The following is a 23212-nucleotide window of genomic DNA, read 5'->3' as shown; positions in this document are numbered from 1 at the left end:
GTTCCTGGGCCAGAAGTAGGATGTGGTTGCTATTCCCACTACTTTCTGGTACCCAAGAAGGACAAAGGGGGTCTACGTCCTATCTTGGACCTAAGGGACGTCAACGGCTTCCTCCGGAAGGAGAAGTTCAAGATGTTGACATTGGCTCAGGTCTTGGCTGCTCTAGACCCGCAAGACTGGATGGTAGCGTTGGACTTGCAGGATGCGTATTTTCACATCCCCGTCCTGCCGGCCCACCGGCGTTACCTGCGGTTCACGGTAGGCCAGGAGCATTTTCAGTATACCGTGCTCCCCTTCGGCCTTACCAGCGCCCCACGGGTGTTCACAAAGGTGATGGCGGTGGTCGCAGCCCATCTGCGCAGATCAGGGGTGTCAGTCTTCCCCTATCTAGACAACTGGTTGTTGAAGGCGGGCTCGCCCCAGACAGTCGTCCACCACCTTCAGATGACGGCAGACCTCCTGCATGGGCTGGGGTTTTCCATCAATGTGCCGAAATCACACCTGTGTCCCTCCCAAAAGCTCCTTTTCATCGGAGCGGTTCTCGACTCGGCGCAGTTTCGGGTCTATCCACCGGAACGGCGGGTCCAGGATATACAGGCTTTGATTCCCATCTTCCAGCCGTTATCCCGGGTTTCGGTCAGGTTGACGCTGCGGCTACTGGGGCTGATGGCTTCCTGCATCCTTCTGGTGCATCACGCCCGGTGGCGGATGCGGGCTCTGCAGTGGGACCTGAAGTTTCAGTGGGCCCAGCATCAGGGCAACTTGTCCGACCATGTCTTGATCTCGGAGGGCACTGCGAGACAACTGCAGTGGTGGCTTACGGACCGCGATTGGGTCAGAGGCAGACCCCTCTCCCTTCCCCAGCCGGAGCACGTTGTTGTGACGGACGCGTCCCTCCAGGGCTGGGGAGGCCACTTGGGAGAGGCAGAGATCAGAGGCATCTGGTCTCCGGCGGAGTCCCGGCTCCATATAAACCTGTTGGAGCTACGGGCGATTCGTCTAGCACTGAAGGCATTCCTCCCCTTTGTCAACGGGAGTGTAGTGCAGGTGTTCACGGACAACACCACCGCCATGTGGTACTGCAACAAACAAGGCGGGGTGGGGTCGTGGACCCTTTGCCAGGAGGCCCTGCGTCTCTGGCAATGGCTGGAACGTCAGGGCGTGACTCTGACGGTTCAACACCTGGCCGGTTCTTTGAACGCCAGGGCGGACGAACTCAGCCGTCGGTGCTCGATGGATCACGAATGGCGTCTGAACTCGGACGTGGCGCAAGGCCTCTTTCTGCGATGGGGAGAGCCTTGGTTAGATCTATTCGCCACAGAAGAGAACGCGCAATGTCATCAGTTCTGCGCGTTGGAGTTTCCAAGACGGCACTCGCGCGGCGACGCCTTTCGGCGCGAGTGGAGTTGCGGTCTGTTATACGCCTTTCCGCCTATACCACTTCTACCCAGAGTGCTGAAGAAGATCAGGCGCGACCGGGCCCAAGTCATCCTTGTGGCTCCGGACTGGGCTCGAAGGTACTGGTATCCCGAGCTACTCAGCATGTCAGTCGGTCCCCCGATCCGCCTGCCCCTTCAGGAGGACCTTCTGTCGCAGCAGCAGGGGACGGTCCTCCACCCGAACCTGTCCAGCCTCCACCTCCATGCGTGGAGATTGAGCGGCGGCAGTTGAGGCCATTCGACTTGCCTCCTGAAGTCTGTGATGTGATTCTGGCAGCCAGGCGTCCCTCCACGAAGTCGGTATACGCCTGCCGGTGGAACAGATTTGTGGCATGGTGCACAGCAAAGGCTGTGGATCCTCTTTCTGCCCCTCTTTCCGAGGTTCTCCTCTTTCTTCTCTCTCTTGCCCAGCAGGGCTCTGCTCTGGGCACTATCAAGGGCTACCTTTCTGCCCTTTCGGCCTTTCTGAGGCTGCCTGATCAACCTTCTTTGTTCAGGTCCCCTATTGTAACGAGATTCTTGAAGGGCATCACACACATGTATCCACCTGTCCCGTTTGTGATGCCTCAGTGGGACTTGAACCTGGTTCTGACCTTCTTGATGTGTGCTCCCTTCGAGCCACTTCATTCCTGTCCTCTCCGTCTCCTGACTTTAAAGACGGCCTTCCTGGTTGCCATCACCTCTGCCAGGAGAGTGAGTGAGCTCCAGGCTCTTTCTGTCAAACCTCCTTTCATGTCCATTCATCCTGACAAGGTGGTTCTGAGAACTAGACCTTCTTTCCTGCCCAAGGTAGTCTCTGCTTTTCACATCGGGCAATCCATCACCTTACCCTCCTTCTTCCCGCCTCCGCATCCTTCAAAGGATGAAGAGCGGCTCCATCGTCTGGACCCAAAACGTGCGCTTTCATTTTATATGGATCGCACACGCCAGTTCCGGGTGGATGACCAACTGTTTGTTGGCTACGTGGGTGCGAAGAAGGGACGGGCGGTACATAAACGGACCATCTCTCGGTGGGTCGTTCTGTGCATCAAAGCGTGCTACTCTTTGGCTCGGAAGGAGCCTCCTGTTGGGCTGAGGGCCCATTCCACTCGGGCCACGGCGGCTACTACTGCCCTGGGCCAGGGAGTCCCTTTGCAGGACATTTGCCAGGCGGCTACGTGGGCCTCGCTGCACACTTTTGCGAGGCACTACTGCCTGGACAGTCAAGTCCGGAGGGATGGCTTCTTTGGCCGTTCGGTCCTCCAGGACTTTCTGGTGTAGGATTGTATCGGTTCGCAGACCCACCACCGGGGTTGGTATTGCTGGGGTATCTATTCTAAGGTAAGGAATCTAATACTAACCTGTTTCTTTCAGATGAACAAGTTACTTACCTTCGGTAACGATATATCTGTAAGAAACAGTAGTTAGTATTAGATTCCTTACCGCCCCGCCCATCCTCCCCGTTCTGCGAACTGATACCTAGGGTTAAGGACATCCCTTTCAGGGCCCTAGTTTCAAATGGCACCAGTGTTGGTTCTCGCATGGCTCTGCGTGTTCTGGCGCGGAAAAGCTATGTACAAAGAACTGACGTCAGCGCGCGGAGGCGGCGTCTATATACTCCAGCGACGTCATCACGGCGCACGACGCCGACGACGGACGCGGAGCCGCAGGAGACGCCTGCAGACGACGCCTACCGACGCGCAGGGGTACTGCTACTCAAAAGTTTCCGGATCCAGACTGACTCCTGGGGATATTCTAAGGTAAGGAATCTAATACTAACTACTGTTTCTTACAGATATATCGTTACCGAAGGTAAGTAACTTGTTCATTCAGTACTCGGGTGTCTTGTCCTATGTTTTGCCACTCTGTCAGATGATATTGGAAGCTTCCCCCTACTAGAGTGGGTAACAGAAGAGGGGGGAAGTAATGATTCAGGGTTTTGACCTGGATGGTTGCTTGCCCACTTGAGCAGGAGCTGGGTAGATCTCCCTCTAGACTACTTTCTTTGACATGATTAATAGGGAGATTGGTACTGTTGTTGTGTGCCGCTTTGCTGGCGCCCTTGAGACCAGAGAGGGTTTTAACCCTCTGGGAATAGAATCGGCATTGGTAGTGTTGGAAAGATTTTCTCTGTTCCCTGGGTCTCTCTAAGCCGACTGCCTTTAGAGTTTCCCTTTCCACCTTTATCCATGCCATCTCATCGTTGGTATGGCTTCCAAATGGAGTGGTACCAGAGAATGGAAGATTTAATATGCTCTGCTGCGATTCTGGCTTGAGGGATGTAAGGCGGAATCAGAGTGCCTTCTAAGAGCGACACCGTGGCAGTACTCATGAGCTGCTAATAGGGAAGAGTCTACTGCAGCACTATTTCCTTAATTAGAAATTGTTAATCCTTCATTTAGGATTTCCATAAAGTCTTCCCTCTCATTTCTCAGAAGAGGATCATATAGTGTAGGTTAACGAAAATTAACCACACTGTGTAGTTATAAAAATGTCTATTTATTACATAACATTCATTAATACATTGGTATATTTCCTACCCGGAGATATCAACACAAATACACAACAACACTTCAATTGCAAGAAGTAAGCAAGCACAATACACAGTGGTCCCCAGCAAATGGAATGTGAACTGCGACTGAAGTCAGGACTTGGACCTGGAGACTCAGAGGAGCTGGGGGCGATAAGGAACCACCCAAGGTAGGTACCCAGGAACTCCACGGAGGCTGTGTGTTGAGTGGAAACACATCTGCGTACTCAATAGAAGTCAACAGGAAAGTCGCGGTTGCAGTTTTGACAAATAAGGACCCTCCTAAGTGGACCCTGAAGAAACCCAGTGGAAGAGAGAAGGTCGGAGGGTCACCCCACCCGTGGATAGTGCAGGAACCAGGAAACCTACACCAGGGAAGCTGGGTGCATAGGTGCGAATTGACGTCTGAAACCGCTGTAGACCACAATGGAGGACTTCAGAAAAGATGCCGCTGGCAAAGACTGTGCAAGAGTCCAGTGGAATCCAAGGGTGGTTTCTTTAAGAGTAGAACCTGTAAACACAGTGGACAGAGTCTATGCCACTCGGAGGTCACCAGGAGGCCTGGAACAGCAATGCCCACCGACGTCTGGAGGTGCAGGAGGGTTGACGGTGACCTTGTTGCTGCAGCTGTGAGGATCAGGCAAGGCTGAGGAAGACCAGGAGCCGTGCATGAGCTGTCACACGTTAGAAGTCGAGATCCAGGGAGGTCTGTGCCCAGTGGGGGCACCAACAAGCCTTGGTAGCTGCAACATGCGTGGTAAGCGAAGGAGCAACGTTCGGACCAGCAAGGTCCAAGGGACTTGCCACAAGCAGGAGATCAGAGCAGGCCTCGAGCAAGCAGGGGAGCCCACTGGGGTAGTAGAAGACCCTCAAGAGGAACCACAGACTGAATGCACAGTAGTCACAAGAGGACTACGAGCAGCTCACCAAAGATGAAAGCCCACGGTGCCGGGATGCAGTTAGGGTGCTGATCTTTGCAGGAAGAGAAGCAGGAGGCTATAGCTTTTTGTAGCACAAAGATCTCTGGCGTGCAGAGCCAACACCCTTATTGTGCCACCCTTAGAGGCCATGTACCTTCACACTCACACACTGCCTTTGCAGGCTGCGTGTTTTGGTGAAGAACAAATGTTGAATCTACATGGCACACATCCCTGTATGCCATGCCTACAACCCACTGCCCTGGCATAGATCAGTTACCCCTCTAACTGGGTGCACTATACCAGTGGTCACGGTACAGGTGCATGAGCCCTGTGCCCTTACAGTGTCCAAGTCCATTCTTAGACATTGTAAGTGCAGTGCTGCCATTAAGAGTATATGGTGCTGGGAGTTTGTCACCACGAACTCCACAACACCATAAGGGCTACACTGAAAGCTGAGAAGTTTGATATCAAACTTCTCAGCACATTAAACCCACACTGATGCCAGTGTGGGATTTAATGAAAAATACACACAGAGGGCATCTTAGAGATGCCCCCTGAAAACTAACCTACCACTAGTGTCCAGTCTGAGTGGCTGCTTTCAGCTGCCACCACCAGACATGTGTCTGAACCCCTGGGTCGAGAGCCTGCTGCTCTCTGGGGTATGAAACAATCCACATCCAGGGACTAGTTGTCAATCCTCCTCCCCCAGGATGGGCAGGGTCCACGAAGGGCAAGCTTCAAAGACTTGCCCCCTTTGTGAGCTTCCCCAGGCCACTTGCTGCTTTCAGCAACTGGTTCCCACTGGCTCTGACCACCCCTTTGGGTGGGAGAACAGGCGGGGAAAACAAGAGAGGAAGAGAGGTGTGCCCACCTCTGCCAACTCTATCCCTCTGGTGAGGGAGGTGAGGTGAGGCACAACTCTGTCCCCCCAATCTTGCAGATGGGGGGACTTAGCCAACCAGGGAAAGGCTTACCCCCCTCCCACTGGAGGGTGGCATAATGGGGGGTGTACCCTCCCCAGGTAAGGGACCCATTGGTCCCAACCTTTTTACCTACCTGTAAAGCCCCTAAATCTAGTATTTAGGGGCACCCCTGAACCTTGCTTCCTCAAACAAGAACCTGCAAGAAGAAAAGTAGAAGGACCGAACAACCGTGCCGAAGCTAACAAAAGGAAGACGCCCACTGACTTGGCCCCAGCCATACCGGCCTGTCTCCACCTCGAACCTGCTCCTGCAAAATCCCGGTGTGTCCTGCAGCCAGCAACCTTGAAAATCCCGGAGTACCTGCCTGCCTTCAACCACAAAGACTGTGTCTCCCATGAACACCGGATTTGTTAATCTACAACCTCTGGCCCCGTCCGGAAACCGTTAATACGCCCCACTCTGCACCCGCCATCCACTGCCCGAGCTAGAGTGGGCAAACACCACGAGGAGGTCACCCAGGCGATCCTGACCCGAGATCAGGTGACCCCTGACCTGCCTTAAGCCTCCAGGCGACGCATGCAGCCTAAATCTGGAAGGTCCCCCCAACAGCGACCAGGAGCTGGTAAGAAGATCCGACCCTAAAACGCAACCCCACACCTGATGCCCCACGGCCTTGGGTGGCCCAACCAACGGTGCCTGACAAAACCCCAACTTACCTCTGGAAGTGGCGGACACACCCAGAAGACCTTCATCCCCAAGCCTGCATTTCCTTTGCAAACCTGAGGTTCCCCACTGCAAATAACAGGGCACCCGACGTCAAAACAGCACTCAGCCGCCCTAGTGCCACTGAGGGTTTAGCTTTTGGTGCTACTTTATTTCACCATCTGCTCTGAGCTAAAGTCCAGGAGCTTTGCTCCCACATCCAAGTGGCCTGCTCGTCAGCAGCCACCAACCGGAGGTCCCCTATCAGCACTCAGCACCCGGCCGCCCTAATGCCGCTGAGGGTGTAACAAGAGTGCATCCCTGACCCTGGGGGACCCCTGAGTCTTCTCCCAGAATCTCAACTCCCACTACCAAGTACTTACCCAAAACCGATAACACTATTTTCCTCCATAGGATAACATTGACTGTTTTTCTCGGAAAAGTTTTTGAGTTTGAAAACCTAAAGAAATTCTTTTAACTTATACTAACTAACCAAAATGATTTTATTTACCTGTTTACAGGAAATGTCCCAGTGTAGTATCCAGGTATACTACACTGTGCAAGAAAAGTAATCTCAAAAGTAACTTACCTGTAATTTTACTAAAACTCCTATAGAAAGTATATGTACTGTATTCTGAAAAGCATTGCATTATCAGTAACTCTACTGTAATCAAATCAAAGTACATTTACAATCGCAATTCAAACTTTTCACAAACTGCATTACTACTGTAAAGTATTTATTGCTTACCTGTGTCAGGTTTGCTTGGTTCTAGAAAAAAAAAAGAATGTTTTTATACAAAAACAATTGGTCTCAAGTTCAGTCTTTGAGTGTGTGAAATCATTTGCTGATTGATTGTGTATAACAAATGCTTAACACTGTCCTCTGATAAATCCTTACTGCTCAACCAAACTACCACAAATATAGAGCGAGGTGCCTTCTAACTTTACCTCTTCCTACCTTTGGGGTTCCGCTGGACTCTGTGCAAACTATACCTCACTTTGGTATAGTATATCCAGAGCCAGCTTCCTACAATCACTTAATGACGTCTTGCCACTATATGTATCAAATGGCTGACCACACTTACAAAGCCTGGAGAATCGGCTCCAGGGTTTGTATAGGTGCCCTGCTCTTGCAGGGGCACCACACACTTATAATCCAGCACCCTGCCTCCAGGATTGAAAGGCCTGCTTTAGGGGTGACTTATAGGTTTTTAGTCTAGTGACCTCAGATATAGGTAATCTTATATCTGTCGTAAGTGATGCTTGGACCAACTCACACAGGTTGCCATGGTAGGCCTGCATTCACAGTTTGAGTGGTCTCTGTACATGCTGCAGCCCATGGGAGACCCCAGGTGTACCTATGCCCTGGGTATCTTACTTTCATATACTAGGGACTGATAAGGGTACACCAGTAGCCAATTGTGGGGGTACAGAAGTACTTACCATAGTCAATTTAGGAAGGAATCACAGAGACTGGGGTCCTGATGAGCAGAATCCCAATCAGACTAGTCAAAAACCTACAGACACCAGCAAAAAGTGGGGATAACCATGAAAGCAGATCCTACTTTCCTACATCCATGGTTCCTCCTGCAGGAATGAATGGGTGTAGAACGTGTTGCTTTCCAGTTTGGGAAAGGTGTAAAATGTCACGGTCCTAGTTCTCCTGCATGGGGTCGGAATAGACCAGCTCACACGGTCAGTTTTCCTGTGACGGTTCTCCATAATAAGTGAACTTCTTTACTCTTTTGCAGGTTCCTGATGGTTTTATTTCTCATTTTTACTCCGTATCGGAGCATGTCAGCCCCGTCCTGGCCTTTGGATTTTTGGGACCGAAACAGCACCTACTGGAGATTTGCTCCTTCTTCAAAGTAAGACTTGACTTCACTGAGTAGGAGGGAATGCGCGGGGTGTAGCTGTCATAAGTGTGGAAGGAGCAGTGGCTGTGCGACCCATGGGTGTTGGAGACTCCTGGCCTCCTCGTTGTGACTGTCTTTTACCGCCCGGTGAGAAAGAGGAGGGCGTACATGGGATGTAGCTGTCATTAGTTTGGAAGGAGCAGTGTCTGTGCGACCCATGGGTGTTAGACTCCTGGCCCCCCAGTTGTGACTGACATTTACTGTCCGGTGATAAGAAGGGCATAACTCGCTTGCATTAGTGCCCAAGTACTCCTGCTTCACAGTGGGAATTCTAATAACTTTGATAATAATGCATCATGTGGAAGATAGTAGACTTCTTTCCCCTAATTTATTCTGTACCAGCATTGCGCTGTGCTGTGTAACCGGGGGTGGTGCAGGGCAGCAGGGTGCAGCTTTCCACAAGGGGGTGGTGGCAAGCAATAGGAGGCAGCATTTTGTATGTTCATTTAAACGTTCCAGGTGCATTCATTTCTGTTGGACAAACACACCGGACTCTGAGAGCCTAGAAAGAGCAAGCCCTGACTTGGGGTGAGCGCAGACTTCATTACGCGCAGGTAGAGCCTTTCCCATTATAGTTCCCTGTGCATCTCTTGTTTCTGGCTGCTCCAGCATGCCTTTCTCTATTTCTAACCTTAAAGTTCTCTGTGGAACCCAGGCTGAGCGAGTGTCTGACCTGTTGTCCTCTCTTCTCTTCCAGCACCAGATCATCCAGTACTTGAAAGACATGTTTGACCTCGATAAGGTGAGGTACACCACGGTGCAGTCGCTGGCCTCGGATATCCTGCAGCTCTCCCGTAGGCGCAGCGAGATACTTCTTGGGTACCTGGGTACAGAACACCCTGCTGCGATGAATGGCTCTTTGCCCACACAACAGGAGGTGCCCAGCCTGAACTGACCCAAGGCGGGCGCAGACACCAGTGTGCACTTAGTGCCCGACAGACTCTGCTGAGATCGTCCCAGACTGGAATTGCTGCAAGACCAGTTGAAGCCCAGCGGTGGGAGCAGGACCTGCTGCTCCTGCACTCACTTTGTTTTAATCTTTTTTTTTTACCATCAATCATGCTGTTGATGCTGGGTGGCACTTGCACCTGGGAGGAACACTGTGCCCTTGGACTCGTCGAGGATGTACTGTAGGTGCCAGTCACTGGAGCACTGGTTCCACGTCGCAGGTTGTAACTTCGTTTGTGTCATGTTCGATCCAACAATGTCCATCCGTTGGGGTCCTTTGTTTTGTGACCAGTTTGCTCTCTGGAGTACAGCTTCAAAGTGTGGAAGATTGAATGAAGGAATTGACCCTGAAATGTGAAGACTGCACTCATTCATCATGGCCTGGGACAGGCGCGAGCGCCGCTTCTGGAGTGGCACTTTCTGAATCCACAGGACAAGTGGTGTTGGCAGTTGTGCCACCTGGAGCTCTCTCACCACTGGTGCAACCATCGCTGCATGCAACAGTTCTCTCGCAAGGACGGTGCGGTGCAGTGCCAAAGGCATCACCCTGCTCTCACATGCCTTCTCTGAAAGTGGGTCACTCAGTGTGAACCGACATTGCACATTTTGATCTTTTCCTTAAGAGAACTTAAAATGAGTACTACTTTCCAACTAAACAGTTTGTTCCCCCCAAAGGTGAAAGAAAACATAATCAAATTCAGTGATTTTGTCCGTTGAAGTTGAGGCAAACAGACACCTTCCAAAGAGATGTGCTTATCTTGGGCTGTTATTCCTGGTTTGTCATAATTGGAATCCTATTTGTCTTTTTTGGTAAGCCTTCGTGTGTGCACTCCATGTACCCACCCCTTAGTGGAAAGAAAAAAAAGGTTCAGCGAAGACTCTGCCCCTCACCCCAAACTGAGCCACAAGTATGGGGTGAGGGGCACACAATCATAGACAGGAGATGCCTCTCTAAGAATTACCCTGTAATTCTGTAATTATGTTTATGGGTATATTGTTGCTTTAAAATGGAGCATGCGAAGGAAAGACACAGTGAGTTCTTGGAGCAAGAGAAAGACTGGACACTTCTAAGGGTTGAAAAGCAGGAAATCCACCAGACAAATTCTTCTCTTCAAGCTATTTGTGTTCAGTAGGCCTGTGCCAGTCCTGCGGTATGTGACCACGTGGGAACAACCATTCGTCTGGCTGCTCTTGACTCCTAGCTTTGCTTGTTGTTTGGTTCTGGTCTCTTATAGTCCTCTGGACGGTGAGAATCAGCCAGGGACCATAGGGACTAGAACGTGTACAGTGGGCCAAAATCAGGGCGTGGGGGGTTCTGGGTATCAGAAACAGAGCTTGCACTGCAATGCTGGGACAACCTGTGCCATAGTATTTGGGTCCTGAGCTTGTTCTTGAATATTTTAGGCCGGTGGCTGAGCCGCAGTACCACGCACCAGGCTGGGCTACAGTTCTGGGGTTAGGCATGTCATATCATTGATCTGACCCTGCACTTCAATAAAGGGAAGAGAAACGGGTGGCATGATATCCATACCAAGGTCTTTGGCACCATACCAGGGTGGAGCTTGTGCCAAGGCATCAGTGGTGAGGAACCACCCAATTGAGTTGTATTTGTTGCTACTCAGCAGTCTTTTGGGCCAGTGATGTCTCAACGTTGTGAAGCTGAATCATTGAGAAATTTAAAAATACTAATACCAACGCGTTGAACCTCAGAATGTAAAAATGACAACCCTCTCGCAAAATATCAAGCTAGTGGCTGCCCATTCGGCAGCCACTAGCTTGATATTTTGCGAGAGGGTTGTAAGTTGAATGCCCATACAAGAGATGGTTTTGAACTTGCCCTACTATGTATGATGGTTTCTTGTTAAAGTCACTTACTGTTGGCTGGACCCTGGATGGGAGAGTGTAGAGGTGCCCCCTCCCCCAAAATAAACATGGACGCTTGGCATGACAGCTATGCCCCATCTCCAGATGGCCGCGCCAGCTCTTCTGAAAGTGCTGCAAAAGCTCAGCTAGGTCGTGGGTTCAGTGAATGATCAAGGGATTCAATGCAGCGGTCATTAGTCAACATAGCTGAAATACATCCGGCCGATAAGGTCATGTCTACACCACTTTTATATTATGGCATTACGTTCACCTTTACCTTTGAAGAACTCTTGAAGGGGAGAAACGAGAATAGTTGTCCGCCAGCCACTCAGAGTGTGAACCGGTTGTGTCTGAGCGTCTCTTTATACAGGGCAGTAAGTGGCCTGTACATTATCCTGATAACTATCTTTTCTACTGCGCTTCACAGTGGATGTATGTATTTTGGATTCATTGTTCGCTCACTGTAACAATTTGTTTCCTAGGGAGATATTTAATGTGAAATGCTGAGTACTAACCAACCAAGTACAAGTGACAGTGGTTGAATGTTTGAAATCTGGGACTGTTTTTCTGGAATGTTTTTACATCCTTTATTTTTATATATTTATTTACCATGTTATGTGATTTTTCTCTGTGGCATGATGTGAAAGATAAGAATGTTGTTGAAACTTGTCCCTCCTTGCTTGATTGACATGATGAGGTGCCCCGAGTAAAAAGAGGTAGCCAGTTGGTGTGCTACTCTTGTGAGACACTGAATAATAGATTGATCCCAGGAGGATGGCCGCTGAAAGCTTTCCTGGTGGGGGATTGGATAGACTTCGTCGTGGGGGAGGGAGAATGCTGGATGGACCTGAGCCGGAAGGGCTTGGATGAGCCTTGCCAAAGGTGCCTGGAAAGACCTGTCCCGAAGGAGCTTGGATGCACCTTTCCTGGAGGGGCATAGATAAACTGTTTGTGGGGGTGGATGCTGGATAGACTGTTCCTGGAGGGGTTTGGAATGACCTCTCTCGAGTGGCCGGGATGTACTTGCTCCAGTGTGGTTATTTATAGACCTGCTCTCATGGGGTTGTGAGTACAAACCTAACCCGGTGGGATTGTGTGTACAAACCTAACCCGGTGGGGTTGTGTGTACATACCTAACCCGGTGGGGTTGTGTGTACATACCTAACCCTGTAGGGTTGTGTGTAAAAACCTGTCCCGGTGGGGGAAGTGTGCAAATCTTGCCCGGTGGAGTAGTGTGTACAGACCTGCCCCAGTTGGGTAGTCTGTATAGACCTGCCCCGTGGGCTTGTGTGTACAAATCTATTCCAGTAGGGTAGTGTGTAATGACCTGCCCTGGGTGGGGTGTGTACACAAACCTGCCCTGGTGGGTTTTGCATGGACCTGTCCAGTGGGGTAGTGTGTATAGACCTTTCCTGGTGGGTGCTGCATACACCGCCTCTGATGGGCCTGCACCTTCTTGCAGCATGGGGTGATAGACTTCCCTGGTGGGAAACCTGGATAGATGTGTCCTGATGAGGCTGAGCAGAAAATACCTCAAGGAAAGGAGCTAGTTTTATGCGTCTTGGTGGAGCACCAGCTGGATCAGTTGTATTAGGGTTCCTTGAAAGGCACCTGTTGGTCATGGCCCTGGATTGGTCAGTCACAGCAAAGGCCCTCTGCTGATCAATCTTAGTGGAGCCCCTATGTGGCCCCCAGATGGAGAGGCTGTTCTGGGTGGGGACTTTGAAACTACATCCCATGGTGGGGTCCCATTGATACGCCAGTTTGACCCTGAGCTGATCTGTCTAGATAGAGAACTCGGATAGATACTAACTATGCAGAAATCTAAGGTAGTCACACTGTGCAAGGCTTATTTATTCGAGTCTGTTCCCTGCCCTGTCTGGATGTTGATCTGGTGGAGCTTGCCCCAAATACATTTCGTTTTTTTGTTTTCTCTCGCACTTTTTTCAGTTTATGGAATATAAACACAACTGAGGCTAATAGGTACCACCTTAGTGTTGTGGGATATGCTTCAATCGAATATTCAGGAGAGTGCTATTACAAGCGTTGACTTCAGCAGAAAGTGGCTTTTAATTCACTGTGCAAGACATGGGAAAGGAATGAGATCAAACAAAGCCCAACCCTTCTTGAGCCTGCAATAGAAATTAATATCTTGGATCTGATACAACTGTTATTTCTGCTGCAAGAAGTTCAAATGACACTCTGCAATAAATTCTTGATGGACGCTGCTTGCAATACAACCTTCTCTGTCTCACACTGACCCTCGTCAGCTGACTCATTGACCCCCCCTCCCCAAACCCCCATGATTTCAAGGAGCAGCAAAACTGTGTCGCCCCACAGAAACACAAGAGGACCACTTTCTTGTAAGGTGAAAGATGGAACTTGATGGCACATAAGATAGGGTGCTTCTGTAGATGGATGGCGGTGCTGTCCGGCTATATCAATGGGGCAGTCGCAATACTGAACCTGCTTCGCTCAGGCGTCCCGACATCTCGTCCTGACTGCAAAGTGTTCTGTGAATGTTCTGGTGCACCCTGGAGGGCTAACTCCTTAGTCCTCAACTCAGGAACCGGGTGTTCCATTTTAAATGTGTATTCCATTGCTAGCTGGTCCCCAGGTTTGCACCACCGTACATTTCGGTTTATTGTAACACTTGCATTAAATTCCTATTCAAATCACTGAATTTGTCTACTTTTAGACTGTGTCCTTGTCTCTGATGGTTCTTGCGTGTTTGAGCAAAATGCAGTTGTGGATTTTTCTCATGTACATTTTTACCTTTCAGAGGCCAGACCCGGTCATGCAGTCACTGTCTCCCAGGGGTGTAAGCCCGAAGTGCTTTTGTGATGGGCCGCTTACAAAGAAGGTGATTGTCACCGACTGTAATATACTCTTATAGAAAAATCTTATTTAATAGGGGTTTGATAGTTAGAATATTCGACCTAATGTAACTTCGTTAGGGAGTTCTAAAATCATGTTTGCAACGGTTGGGGCAGTCTCCACAACATTACAAATATTATTCAGTAGAAGGATATTGCACACAAGCTCTTTGGCGAACACTGGACAAGATTTTAAATGTGCCTTTGAAAGTTGCTTTGGTGCATGTCTTTTAAATAACTTAACCTCTTCTGTAAAACACACAAAGGGAAATAGCTCAAAACTCTCTGCGTTAAACGGCACCAAACTTGACACAATCTATTGTGACCACAGGTTTGATTAAGAATGATAATTAAATGAGGTCCAGGTTTAAAGCTACGTTGAAAGTTTGAAATTCTTTCAAACATATTTACTTTGGAAAAAATAGTGAGAACCTTGAGTTTAACCCTTTGCATGCTGACGACTGCCCCCAGCCGTCATGCACTACGGTGCTCGTGTGCTGATGACGGCTGGGGGCCGTCATGACTGCACCCGCGACCCGAATGTGGCGCAGAATCGCAGCAGCATGCAAGGTGTTAATATTCCGGAGGATAAATGGAAAAACACTTCGTTTGAAAACAATCAGTTTGAAAATGCTATTTTTATATCCAAATAGATTTTTTTTTGACAAAACAAATTCAGTAAAGCTCTGACAGCCGACAGCAAGGGAGCCAATACAAATAATGCAAAATAATACTGTACACAAGAGTGTTTCTTTAACCCCTTAAATGCTGAAGATTTTTCACCCAGTGCGGAGTCATTTTTTTGGCTACCTCGGGCTTAGGCCTCCATAACTTTTTGTCCACATAAGGTAGCAATGCCAAATTACCATCCTATTTCTTCAGTATTGAATCTTTCCTATAGTCATGGTGGGAGTCCCACTGTACTTCAATAAGCAGTACTATTAGAAGTACTTTAGAAAGCACTGAGAAAGATAGTAAATTTGTAAACCAATCCACATCATTAGAATAGATCCAATCTTCAACCAATCAGAGAACAGCCTCAGACCCCACCTTCCCTGCAGAGCCACCATACCTCAGTTTTTCTAACAGCACGTCGTGTGTGATGGAGTCTCCCTTCGCTCTGCTCAGTCTTTCAGTTGGTGAACTCTTGACCCTGCTCTTTTCCTCTCTGGAACAATTATACTGTTTTATCTTCCTCTTCACTACCTTTTCAAGATCTCAAAGGGATCTAAGAAGATACTTTTTAGACCTTGCAGGTCTTGTGGGAAGGCAAGGCTATTCTCAGAAGTTCCTCACAGAGACTCTTTACTGCTTATATCCCACATACTGCCAGCGATTGTATATATTGCAGAACCTCCTCTGACAGAGAGGCCAGATTATTGTTTTTTTGTTTGAATACGTTTTATTGCATTTCTTTCATGAGAATACAGGAGAGCAATATAGTTGCAGCTGTTGCACTGATAAAGTATAACTTTTCACATCCTTTGTCTATACATGGTCATACAACTGAAGAAGATAAAACAGGTTAGAGCATAGCATGTCAAGGATGTTAAATACAGCTGTACAAAGACATCTCTTCACCACAACAGTTTGCTAGGATTACAACTCTACTCAGTCTTGTCCGGCAAGAGGCCAGATTATTGTTATGGCTGAAAAAGAAAACCAACAGATGCATCTGATGAGGAGGAATGTCCTAGTCTCTCCACACCTAAGCAAAGCCTTAGGGCACTACCTCATTAAAGGTTGGCTCAAAAAAGATGAAAGCTGTGTAATCATCTATTTAAAAGAAGGAAGCACATAAACAGACATCAAAAAGTTCTGGCCAGAAGTAGCCTTCCACTTCTGCATCTGTGCCTGTAACTCCTAAAAAGCAGCCTTCGTCAACGGAAAAGACTCTGTCTACGGACCTGTCATCGAACACGGCATCCAGATCACAATCAACAGTCGTTTCTACTGCTGTGCCAATGACTACCGCTCCGACAGTCATGACAGCCATGTCGAACAGAACAGTGACAACTATCACCTTGTCGACGGCCTCAAACACAGCATCAGCGATGGCAAGCGCATCGATGGCCACGTATACCACTTCGACGTTGGCTACTTAGTCTACGACCTTGTTGACGGTCACTCCATCGACGACGGTGTCAAAGTCTCTGATGAGGATGCTGGTTTCGACAATGATCACCCCAAAACGACTTTCTTTGTTGATGGAGCACAAAAAAGACATTTGAATGTGTGATTTTGCTCAAAAGTCTCCAGGTCTGACATCTCTAAGTAAAGTATTACCTCTACCTCCATCTCCTCTTTTTGATACAGAGGAGACGAGAGCCGGTTTAGACCCGCCAACAGCCTGTCGCAGTTGAAACTAAAATGTCAGGACACTGATAATGAGGACAAGCATCCTATCCAGGATACATCGGGATACATGGAAGGAGACTATTCTTTCACAGCTTGTCATCAGCCGCAACATTTTGATTCTTTTCAGGACCATTACCCATATGAGACATGTGAGGAACAACAAGATATAAGAGGCGATGCCATGTTAGTGCCAACTTCTCTGGTCACGGATCTCAGGCACATGCTAAACGACTATTACAAATGTTTTTCGGACACTCATGCTCCGGTTCCTCTCACTCCGAGAAGCCTGGTATACAGGTTAGATTACAACTAGCGCAGGAAGAAAGGCCAGCACCATGTAGTATTACCATCAGAGATGATTACATTGAAAGTGATCCCAATGATCAGCCAGAGGAAGGGGAGCTCATTCAAAATCCAGGCATGGTTGGTCTGGAATAGGCTGATTACATTGCTACTTCACTGTCGCCATCTCCTTCTCCAAATTCTCCTCCAGGGGATAACCGAGGATTCCTTGAGTTGTTAGAAAAAGCATCCAAAAGATTTAACCTACCACTTCCTACAACTCAGAATGTTTCCTTTACAATTTTAAGCACTCTACTAGAAAATCTGTATGATCCACCCCCATAGTCCTTTACATCAGGGAGGGGGGTTGAAGATGATGAGGAACTAAGCTTCGGTCATGGCTGTGTTGCAGAGAATGGAGAAAAAGTATAAAGCCGCCTCATTCTGCTCCTGTGTGGTTAATGGGCATCTTCGACCAGATTCAGTGTTATGCAGGCAGCGCAATGGAGCTCCTGGAATCCGTCAGACCCTTGCTCAGCTCCCCCTGATAGGGAAGGAAAAAGACATGATGGTATTGGCAAGTGCTTTGCTACAATGGTGGCTACATCCATTAAGGCCACCAACGCTTTAGCTATTCTGGGGCGTTACCACCACCAGGTGTGGTCAGATCTAGCACCTCTTCTGGATCATCTCCCTGAGGAAAAGAAAAAGGAGGTGAAAGACATTTTGCAGGAAGGTGCCCGAGCATCTTTTGAGGTAATATATATGGCTGTGGACTTGTCTTCCATGGCTTTCAGACAGATGGCAGGTTCTGCTGTTCTTCGTAGGCAGGGCTGGTTGAAGGCTACACTTTTCCACCCTGAGATTCAATCGAAAATCCTGGACATGCCCTTCGACGGAAGAATCTGTTTGGGAAAGCATGTGGATGATGTTTTACATGGGATTAAAGCAGATAAGGAGACTGCATGGGCCCTAGGTACTCGCCCACAGCGATGTTACCAGACCTTTCGTGGAAGAAAGGGGAGAGGTCAGTTCCAGCAGAGGCCTTCCTTCCAGTCATACCGATACCAGCCCTATTCTCAACAGGGCTATAGGAACATTGTACGTCGGTCAGCAACAACCTTAGTTTCAAGCTTCCAACATTCCATACACCCAGCAATTGGCTCGACGCCGGCCTTCAGCACGAGGAAAGTCTCAAGACACCTCTAGAGGACCGTGACATTTTTCACCCACCAGCCACCTCCTATCATCACCAGCCTCAGGGAATCCTTCATCTGTCCACTTTTTTCCATCAATGGAACGCCATCACGAAGGACAAATGGGTGTTGGACATTATACATTGATATCACACCCTGGACTTTGTCCAAGAGCCTCCCTGTCATCCATCTTACAATAGGGGTGCATATATATCTTACTCTCTTAAAACAAGCGGTTTCAACTCCGATGTTTAATGGGCAATAGAAGGAGTTCCTTTGCAGCAATGCGGAAAAGGTTTCTACTCAAATTTGTTCCTCATAGAGAAGAAATGGGGAAAATAGAGACAAATCATGAATCTCAGACGACTAAACAAATATATCAAGAAACAGCCTTTCAGAATACTATCGTTGGAAGAGATTTGCTTCATCATAATCAAAGTGGACTTTATGACTTCTCTTGAACTCTCAGGTGCATATTTTCACATTTATTTTTTTTATTTTATTTTCAAAGTTTTATATAGCGCGAACAAGATCTTCGCAGATATCAGAGCGCTTTACATAGAGGGGTACATGAGGGAACATATTCAAACAAATAAATCAGTAGATCACACAGTACAAATATGTGGCTGCAAAGCCCATCACGTGAGTAATAAGACAACTCATACAAATAAGTAAATGGGTCAAACATGTAGTACAGATCGGTGCAGGGTGTTAACAGAGTTCGAGATAATAGTTCAAGTGTATTTAGCCATGAGGATAGCTTTTACTTCTTTTTTAAAGAGTGTAGTGGAAGAGATAAGCCTGGTTTCGGGAGGGAGTGAGTTCCAAATCCTAGGCGCCATTCCTGAGAAGGAGCGCTTGTATGTTTTTTCCTTCCGGAATCTTCGAGGTTTCAGCAGAAGATTGTTTGTGCCTCTCGTGTTTCTAATTCCCCCAGAGATTGTCAGTTTCTGAGCGAGGTAGCCGGGTGAGTTTAGGTGTACCGCCTTGTGTGTCATGCAGGCGATTTTCAGATGTATTCTGGCTTCAAAAGGCAGCCAATTCAGGGATTTCAAGTCAGGCGTAATATGGGAGTGCTTTTTTGACCCCGTGATGAGTCTTGCTGCAGCATTCAGAGAAGCTCTTAGTGGTGCGGTTGTAGTTAGGGGGAGTCCGCAGAGGGCGGTGCTGCCGTATTCAATTCGTGGGATGACTAGCGCTTGTACTGCGGTTTGGAAGTCTTTGGCTGGGAGGTAGGGTTTAAGTTTCCTCAGAGTATTTATCTGGAAGTTCGCTCCCTTTGTTGCCTTGCTGATATGTTGCTGCATGTTGAGATTGGTGTTGAGTGTTATGCCTAAAGATTTTGCTGAGTCCACGATGGTGGGTTGGACATTGAGTGTGGTTAGGAGTTTAATCCAAATTTGGGTGGTGGATATCTTCGCTGGAGGTGAGATCAGAAGGAACTCTGTTTTCAGGGCATTGAGTTTGAGGTGATTATCGGCAAGCCAGGATTGGGTGCATCTGATCGTTGAGTTCAGGAGCAAGATGTCATTGGGGGATTGTAATTTGAGGTAAAGTTGAGTGTCATCGGCGTACATGTGAAAGTGTACATTGGATGCTTGTAGCACGGTGGTGAGAGGTTCCATGACTAGGTTGAACAAAGTTGGGGATAGAGAGGATCCTTGGGGGACGCCTAGCGTTACCGGTATTGGCGAGGACATCAGGTTGTTACTCTTGAATTTCTGCGACCTGTTGTGAAGAAAGGAAGTGAACCACTTGAGAACAGTTCCAGATAAACCCAATCTTGTGTTTAGTAGTTCTAGAAGATTCTCATGTTTAACGGTGTCGAATGCTGAAGAGAGATCAAGAAGGATGAGGAGGCAGGTGTCGTTTTGGTCTAGCATTTGAAGTGCGTCGTCAATTATGTGAGTCATAGCAGTTTCTGTGCTGTGTCCTGCTCGGAAGCCTGACTGGTGAGGGTTGAGGAGATCAAATTGCTCAATGTGTTTAGTCAATTGTAGTTGTGCGCATTTTTCCAGCAGTTTGGCGAGAGTGGGAATATTGGTGATGGGACGGTAATTGTTGAGATCAGAGGGGTCGGCTGTAGGTTTCTTTAGTAGAGGTGTGACCTGACCGACTTTGAGGGAGTCAGGTATGCTTCCTTGTTGGAGAGAGCTGTTGATAATTTTAGTCCAGAGAGGGAGAAGCAAAGGGGTAAAGTCTTTTACTGCGGAGGCAGGGAGGGGGTCCGTGAGGTGATTGGATGGTTTCAGGGTGCTGAGCAGTTTGCCAATTCTTCTTCCGAGTATGTGCCGAAGGTTGACCATGTAGCATTGTTTTTTGGTTCAGTGGGTGCTAGGCATTGGGGTTTGGAGTAGAGGCTTGCGTCAATGAGGAGATCGCTTTTTATTTTGTCAGTTTTTTGGATAAAGAAAGCAGCGAAGTCTTCACAGGAGGGTGCCTCACGCCTAGTGCTGAGTGGTTGGGGTTGCTCCTTGGATTGTGAATTGATTAGCTCAAATAGTTTTCTCGGGCGGTTTTTTGCTTGGTCGAGTTGGAGGCTGAAAAAGTCTGATTTTGAGCGTTTTATTTTCCTGAAGTAGGCGTTTCTCTTTTTCTTCAGATCTTTTAGGTGCATTGCAGAGGGAGCTGATCTCCAGGTACGCTCTGCCATTCGCATGTCTCGTCTATCCTCATTGAGACTTCCGTCGTACCATGGTTTGGAGATTTTAGTAGAGACTCTTTTCAGCTCCATAGGTGCAGCCTCATTAATTATAGAGGTCATAGCGTTGAGATAGTGGTCAGTCAGAGTTTGGACGTCCGTAGCGCCTGTCGGTGGGAGTAGGAGATTGCAACTGTTAGGGGGCAAAGAGCCTGGGTTGAGCTTTTTCGAGTCTCTTTTCCAGACTTTGGGCTTGGAGAGTTGAGCCGGGTTAACTTTGACTTTTTCATTGATAAAGAATGTGACAATATGATGATCTGACCAGTCACAGGGTTGGATGGACTCAAGTTGGATAGAGTCCTCTTTGGAGATGATCAGGTCGAGGGTAGAACCTTTCTCGTGGGTCGGGCTGTTGCATATTTGGGTGAGGTTAAGGGCATCGAGGAAATTTTTAAGACTATTTACCACTGCGTCGTTGCGATCGTTCCAGTGGAGGTTGAAGTCACCAAGGTATATTTGGGTGAGTTGCCGTCCGGAATTGGTTGAGATCAAATCCATGATTTGTTGGGAAAAGGTGAAGTTGTCCCTGGGTGGGTGGTAAATGCTGTGAAGAGAGCATATCGGTTTGCCCTCACTAATAATGTCGAGGCAGATGTATTCCCAGGATGTTGGGGATGGTAGGGAGGTGGAATTGACTTTCTGAACAGAGAGGTTGTTCCTGTAGATGCATGCGATTCCACCACCTATTTTGCCTGTTCTGTCGAGCCTGATAATGTGGTAGTTGGGAGGAACCAAGATGTCCATTATAGGTGTCGAAGATTCAGTTAGCCAGGTTTCAGTCAGGATGATTAGGTCAAGGTCCCGCGATAAGAGGAGGTCAGCAATGGCGGCGGCATGTTTCTTGGCTGATCTGCAGTTGAGAAGAGTGCATTTGAGACGGGGTGTGTTGAGGGTGGTAGATGGTTCTAGAGAGAGAGGGACTTTTCTAAGGTTATTGGGGATGGAGAATCTGCTGTTTAGTGTGGGTGGTCTAAGGGGATTTGAGTGTATCGTGGGAATGTTGAGGTGTGGTGTGGTTGTGTGAATTTGGGGGGCTGGGTCATAGGAGCGGAGAAGGGTGTGTGTGTCGAGGTCAGAAGAAGAGTTGTGGGTGCGACGAGGGCGGTTGTTGCGATTACGAGCTGGGATTGAGGTCAGATTGGGGGATAGCTGAGTGAGAGAGTTAGTCGGAAGGGTGGGGGACAAGTTGGGCGGGGAGGTGTAGTTGAGTGAGGCGTTGCAGGGGCGATGCGGGGGACGAGGGCAGTTACTGCGCCTATGAGCAGGGATTGACGCCCGGTGTGGGGTGTGTTGAGTGAGGGAGTCAGCCGGCGGAGTAGGGGGCAAGTTGGGAGGGAAGGTGGAGGTGGGTGGGTGAGGGTCAGGGTGGGTGGGTGAGGGGTGTATGGGGTGTGTAGAGAGAAGTTCTTTGATGGTGTGTATGTCTTCTTTGATCTGAGTGAGGGTGGCCATGATGTAGTCCATCGTGGGGTAGGTGGTGGAGGTGGGGGTGGAAGTCAGGGGTGATTGGTTGACAAGGGAATTCGTGTGCAGGTGGGAGAGAGGGCTGGTGTACGAGCAGGTCTGCGTTGTGTTGGTGTGCGGGATGGAGTTAGGGAGGCGAGAGGTTTCGGGCGGGAGGGGTGTGGATGAGGTAGGGAGGAGGTTGGTGGTATGAGTGAGGGCATTGGTGGTGGGCGGGGGGGTCAAGGTGTAGGCTGGGAGACTGATAGCCCTGGTGGGGGTGCAGGGAGGATAATGGGGGCTGCGAGTAGGAGGGGAAGCGGGATTGGAGATGATCCTGTTGAGGGGAGGGGGAGTTAAATTAAGAGAGTAGGTATGTTCTGCGTAGTTGGTTAGAGGGTAGTGGGGACTGAGAATGGGGGGGGGATAAAGGGGGAGATTTGTCGGAGTGCGTGTTATTCTGGTGCTGGATTAAGTTAGGTGTGTTATGGGTGGGAGCTGTGCTGTCAGCGGTGAGCGGGGTGTTAATGCTCGCTGTAGGTGTGATAGGAGTGTTGAAGGTATGTGTGGGGGTCCGCGAGTTGGTAGAAGGGGCGGGGGGTGAGTGGTGTATGAGGGGGAGCGATCTGTGTCTGTGCTTGAGTGCTGAATTGGGTTAGTGGGGTTGTGGGTGGGGGATGGGAGGTCAGGGGTGGTAGGTGTGCCCCTGATTGAGGAGTATGTAGCTGTGAGGTCATGGTTGGTGGGACTGGAGGAGATATGAGTGTTGGTTCGTGAATTGGAGAGGTGTTCTTTGAAAGTGGGGAACAAGTTGTCTAGCAGTTCCAGGTTCCTGTCTGTGGCTTGTGATAGGACAATCCCGTTATTGTAAATAGTGATGGTGGCTCTGCCTGGAAAGACTCGGATGGTGTGATGGAGAGAGTTAGGCTGTGAGCGGATTTTCTGGTGGAGGAGACGGTGAGTAGGGTGAGGAACGCTTTTCTCCATTGAGCTCTGCGTGTGGTGTGGAAGATGATATCAGTGTTCAGGGATCCATTGACCGGTGAGAAGTAGGTGTCAGCAAAGGGGGTTTCAGGGTGTGACCTAAGGAAGTTGTGTTTAAAGCGTTTGGCGGCTTTTTTGGTGAGTGATGGTGG

General features: G+C 48.8%; 1 protein-coding gene and 1 long non-coding RNA gene across 5 annotated transcripts in view; one reads left to right on the top strand and one right to left on the bottom strand.

The window, feature by feature from the left end:
• Positions 1-23212, bottom strand: part of LOC144756428 (uncharacterized) — a 147195-nt gene that overhangs the window by 32725 nt on the left and 91258 nt on the right. The window lies entirely within an intron of this gene.
• The window catches only part of MIGA2 (mitoguardin 2), a 147297-nt gene that overhangs the window by 120612 nt on the left and 3473 nt on the right, over positions 1-23212 (top strand). For 2 of the 3 annotated variants that reach the window (XM_078646266.1, XM_078646265.1), the window contains exons 15-16: positions 8245-8361; positions 9107-13899. In XM_078646266.1, coding sequence (XP_078502392.1) covers positions 8245-8361; positions 9107-9304 — 315 coding nt within the window. In that variant the 3' untranslated portion in view covers positions 9305-13899. Of the gene's footprint in view, positions 1-8244; positions 8362-9106; positions 13900-23212 lie in introns of those variants that run through there. The other variant, XR_013595150.1, reaches the window with a different exon arrangement.

Source organism: Lissotriton helveticus, chromosome 5_1 (assembly GCF_964261635.1).
Source record: "Lissotriton helveticus chromosome 5_1, aLisHel1.1, whole genome shotgun sequence".
Classification (NCBI taxonomy): Eukaryota; Metazoa; Chordata; class Amphibia; order Caudata; family Salamandridae; genus Lissotriton; species Lissotriton helveticus.
Note: the sequence above shows the minus strand (reverse complement) of the source record. Positions and strands in the feature narration are given on the sequence as shown.